The sequence below is a fragment of the Crocodylus porosus genome, unplaced genomic scaffold (genome assembly GCF_001723895.1).
Source record: "Crocodylus porosus isolate Cpor-Errol unplaced genomic scaffold, CroPor_comp1, whole genome shotgun sequence".
Taxonomy (NCBI): Eukaryota; Metazoa; Chordata; order Crocodylia; family Crocodylidae; genus Crocodylus; species Crocodylus porosus.
In genome coordinates, this window is record NW_017728934.1 from 1,730,802 (window position 1) to 1,736,138 (window position 5,337).

General features: G+C 49.7%; 1 protein-coding gene across 5 annotated transcripts in view; it reads right to left on the reverse strand.

Annotated features, from left to right (window-relative positions):
* KCNC4 (potassium voltage-gated channel subfamily C member 4) overlaps positions 1-5,337 on the reverse strand; it is a 48,532-nt gene that overhangs the window by 31,007 nt on the left and 12,188 nt on the right. For all 5 annotated transcript variants that reach the window (XM_019546262.1, XM_019546260.1, XM_019546258.1 and 2 more), the window contains one exon: positions 2,733-3,663. In XM_019546262.1, coding sequence (XP_019401807.1) covers positions 2,733-3,663 — 931 coding nt within the window. The remainder of the gene's footprint in view (positions 1-2,732; positions 3,664-5,337) is intronic.

Here is a 5,337-nt window from a genome sequence, read left to right on the forward strand (position 1 = left end):
GGTCTGAGGCTCACAAAGCTTCAGTCCAAAAGTAAATGTTTGTGAGCATGTAGAAACAAGGGAGTTACAAAGCAAACACATGGAGCTCAGCCGAGGTTCTCAAATACCACTGTAGTGCATGTAAACACGGGCAAGTACAAGAGGCATCAAGCAGGCACTACCATGCACCCATCAGCAAACACAAGCAGGCCCAGATCCTGAGATGGGATCGCTCACTGAAGCTGACAGGGATGACCCCTGAGAAGCTGTGTGAATTCAGTGCTGGTGCAAGACAGGTGCACCATAGATAGCTGCCACCAGACCAGTTCCCATCATGCTGCATGTCCAACCATGAACTGAATGGCATCAACACTTGGGCCAAAGGAAATTCAGCCACTGTGGCCCATTCCATCTTTGGCGTCTCTGCTGAAACTGCCAGCACAGAGGCCACCTAATGCCAATTAAATTTGCTGTTTAGCAATGCAGACACATACCCACTCAGACCTGGGCAGAGACCCAGCAGGCTCATGTCATCTAGGTCCCACCAGCCTGCTCTTGTGCCCATTTGCTGCCTCTTTCACTCACTGCTGGGCTAGACAGATTGGAAGCAGTGGCCTCGGTGGAAGGGGTCCCACTGCCAAGGCTCCAATCTAAGCTGGAGGCTAAGCTCTTAACATGATTTGAATGCATTTGCTTTTGACATCCAGAACTGGAGACAGCCATCCCAGCCTGGACTCTCAGCTCCTGCAAATCGGCGACGCTCCTTCAGGGCCAATGTTGTTGCTTCTCTTGACACCGGCTGAGGATAGCTCCCCTCCTTCTGGCAGCTCTGTGAGAGCCACTATTGGGTGGGAAGGATGCTCTCTAGCAGGAACATTTGGTGGCTTTTTTTTTCCTGGAGAAACAAAGGAATCTGAATTTCTTCTCTGCCACGAGCAGCATTTTCCCACGGAGGGCCCAGAACACCTTTCTTTGCCAGTCAGCACCTGCAGCAAGAAACCCCAGAGATGCACAAGGCCTTGGGAAGCAGCTACACATAGCTTTGCTGCTGAAAAGCACTGGCACTGAGAAGCCGTACAGATCAGGAGCCAGCTGCATCTCGTTCCCTTTGATGGCAGGCTGTGCTCTGGAGACACCGCATGAGAAATTGCTTCTTCTGACTCTGTAAAACATGCCACCAGGGTGCCACGGTTTAGATTGCCCCTGGCTCCTCAACAGTACAACTTCCATGTGGCCCACTGAGGCTGGAGGACCCAGCAAGGAGACCCAGCTGGCTCAGTAAAGTATAGACATGAGGTCAGTGGAACGAGCCCAAACTAGCCATGTAAATGGAGCGTGGTGGAACAATCAAGCTGGGATAGATTAGCTACCAGGAGACGGACTCAAGGCTTGAACTGGCCATTTACTCAGGCACCTTGCAGGCCATGCCAGCTGCTAAGATGCCAGCACGCCGCATGGTAGCAGTTCAAATACTGGAACACAATGCTTGCTAGAAGCTGATCTTCTCAGGCTAGCTGCTAGCTAGCACGTGGGGCACACTCAGAAGGGACCTCAGGAGATCATCTAGTCCAACCCTCTACGCTGGCCGAGCCTCAACAGATGTTTGCTTCCCTGATCGGTAACACCTCAAGCGAAGGAGCTTCCACAACCTCCCTATGGCTCTTCCACTGTTTTACTCCCCTACATTAGGCAGGTTTTCCTAATACCAACATAAGCCTCTTGCTGCAGAATAAATTGATTTAATTGCATCTTTCTTTCAGTAGTGATGGAGAAGACTTGACCAGCATCCCCTTTATACCAGGCTGTTGGGTTCTGGGAGGCTGTTTTCATGGTCTGCCATCCCTCCCCCCAGTCTTCTCTTCTCTACAACCAGTAAAGTTACTCCTGATTTACAGCATAAGAAACAAAAGGAGATCATGATTTGATGCAGTCATTCATGATTTACACAAGTGTGCATGAGCAGGGACTCTGACCCAGTAGAGTTACTCCTGACCTAGACCAGGTTGGGACAGGAATATGGCCTGACAGTTAATTCTCATTTACACATGGGGAAGTAAAAGGACCCCTTATCCCACTGTGTTTACTCCCAGTTTACAGGTATGAGTGAGATCCAGGAGGATCCCACCTAATTCATGTGGAGGAGAGAGGGAGGGGAAGTTGTCCCAATAACAGTGCTCCTGATTGCTACCAGGTGAATAAGAGGGGAAGGTCAAGTCCAGTAGACTTAGCCTTGATCTTTATCCCTGTCAGAGCAGAATTAGGCCCACTCAGCTCAGTCCCTACCTGCTTCTCATAATGCTGAAATCACCGGAGCCTCTGGCCACTTGGGTACAGCACAGAGCAGTCAGCCACCTGGCTGCCTCTGGCCCTTCTTGCAACAGCATCTCACAGAAGTGGTAGCATCAGGGCCATATTCTGCTCTTACACCTGGGCTGAATCTGCAGCAGCTCCCTTGGAACCATGGCAGACCATCAGATGTAGCATTGGGAGCAGAATCCATCCCAGAGCCATTGTAAGGCACTAGATGGTGCTTTCCCCTAGCTTGGAAGAGTTTAAAAGGAGATTAGACGAGCAACTGGCTGGGGTTACTTGACCCCAGCACTCTTTCCTGCCCCAGAGCAGGGGGTCGGACTCGATGAGCTAATAGGTCCCTTCCGACCCTAGAAATCTATGAAATCTAGATTGGGTGTACGTACCTGTCACCTGTTCCCTCCCGCTTCAGGCTTTATGTACCTTGGGGTTTTGCATCTCACCTGCTCGTTTCCTCTCTGCCACCTCCTCTGTTGCCAGGGGGCAAGTGTCGCTCTGTGTGCTGCTGCGGGGCGAGTTATCCTCAGACTTGCAGTAGGCGGGGGAGTCCAGTGGGGCTGGGCGGGGTATATGCTTTTTCTTCTTCTTTGGGAGCTTTTGCTTGGCCATAGCCAGTGAGTAATACATCCCAAAGTTGTTAACGATGACGGGCACTGGCATGGCAATAGTGAGCACCCCAGCGAGCGCGCATAGTGCCCCCACCACCATGCCTGACCAGGTCTTGGGGTACATGTCACCATATCCCAGTGTTGTCATGGTGACGACTGCCCACCAGAACCCAATGGGGATGTTCTTAAAGTGCGTATCACCTCCTCTGGGGTCCAGTGACTTGGCCCCAATCCTCTCGGCATAGTAGATCATGGTAGCGAAGATCAAGACCCCTAGGGCCAGGAAGATGATGAGCAGCAGGAACTCGTTGGTACTAGCCCGGAGCGTGTGGCCTAGCACCCGAAGCCCCACAAAGTGTCGCGTCAACTTGAAGATCCTAAGGATCCGGACGAAACGGACCACCCTCAGGAAGCCCAGCACGTCCCTTGCAGCTTTGGAGGACAGGCCGCTGAGGCCTACCTCCAGATAGAAGGGCAAGATGGCCACAAAATCAATGATGTTGAGTAGGTTCTTGATGAAGACCAGCTTATCTGGGCAGCAAATAATGCGCACCAGGAACTCCAGGGTGAACCACAGGACACAGACTCCCTCAATGTAGGTCAAGATGGGCTCCGTCTCCACCTTGCGTGTCAGCAGGATTGTAGAGGTATTGCCAACCACCAGTGTTTCAGTCACGTTGACGTCTATGTTAAAGGCCTCGTGTGTCTCCAGGCAGAAGGTCGTAATGGAAACCAGGATGAAGAAAAGCGAGGCAAAGGCAACTACCTGCAGGAGGAAATGAATTCAGTGGTTAGGAGGATGTTGCAAGTGGGATGGAGAGGACTTGGGTGTAATGATGGTAGGAACTTTGCAGTGGAAAACCAAGGTACAAGAGTATTATATGGGGATGAGGGGGTCAAGAAAAGGCAATGCATGCATGGATTAAGAAATTATGTAGGCAAGGATAACTACCTACGCATGTATATAGTTGAAGTTACACATTAAGTAAAGAGATTAATGTGAATTAAAAGAGCTTAGCATTCTATCTAATGCATGTATTGCAGATATTAAAATGAGGTCAAGAAAGGGAAATTGGATTCCCTTCCCACTCATATAAAGCTGAAGAAAGATGCCTGCCGTGTTCAGACCTGGGGGATCAGATGCAGCTCCACAATGTTCTTTCTGCCCCACATGTTTTATAAACACGCACACACGGCTCTAGCCCCCCACCTCATCTTCTCCAGCTATCCCATCAAAGTAGAAGAGAGACGCTTTCCCTGCGAGAGGTCATTGGCAAAGAGAAAATTCCCAAGAAACATTTAGGGCAGCTTCTATTCCTCCTGTTGGGTGTATTAGTGACCTTAGGATCCTAAATATGATCCTGCTTGAGTGCCTGAAATGCAGTTAATGCAACAGGTGGGGGTGGGCTTTTCCTCCTCCTCCTCCTCGCTACTTTTTTGTGGTTCAGCATTAAGGGTAAGATGAGGGTTTATTATGAAAGCAAATGGTTTAGTGATTTTTCAGGTACTTGAACAGGGTAGGATAGAATCACACTTAGGAGCCTAAGTCCATTTCAATCCTAATATGTGGAACAGATTCTGGCCCTTAGAGAATTAACTCTACCTGTCAGTGGTGTCCGACCTACTGGTCGTGGTGCCCACTTTGATAACCGTTCTCAGAATAAAAATGACCACTGTCTGTGGGGGCAGATAGCTTGGCTCTGAGCTACACAAGGTACTAAACCATGGTGGCAAAGCTCAAGTCCTCCAAGGCCAAAAAGATATTACTACAGGGTCTGCCCCTGCAAACCAGCCTGGGCACCTGTTGGGAGCTCTTAGTCCTTTTCCTGAGGAATAGGCTTCTGTATAGCACAGCCACCATTCCCCGGCCCTGCTAGCAGCTGAATTGGCCATACTCTACTCCCAGCCCCAAAGATGAAGGGACCACTTAGGGTCAAGAGTAAGGTAGAGACACAGAGATGCTTGGGGGAAGGTTACAGTGGGATTGGATGTGATATAATCTCTGCAAGGAGGCCTAGTTCTCCCCAGCTTTCCACCAGCTACTTCAAATAACAAGGAAGAAGCTAGCCCCACACCTAGGACCCTGCACTGGAAGTACCCTGGGTTAGTTTGTGCCTCTATTTTTCTCCTATGTGTTATTCATGTTAGTTCCAATGAGAAATTAATATTCACGTTATCATTAATAGGTCAACCAGCTAAATTGCAAAGGGTGATGGCATGGTGAGATAACTAGTCCTTACCCAAAGGCTGCCCAAGCACTTAGTGGTCACCCTGAGTTATAATTAGGAGAACCTTGGCTCGTTCTTTGCTAGGACAATGGGCAAGATCCTTAGCTGGTATCATAGATTCATAGATTCATAAATGCTAGGGTCGGAAGGGACCTCAATAGATCATCGAGTCCGACCCCCTGCATAAGCAGGAAAGAGTGCTGGGCCTACAT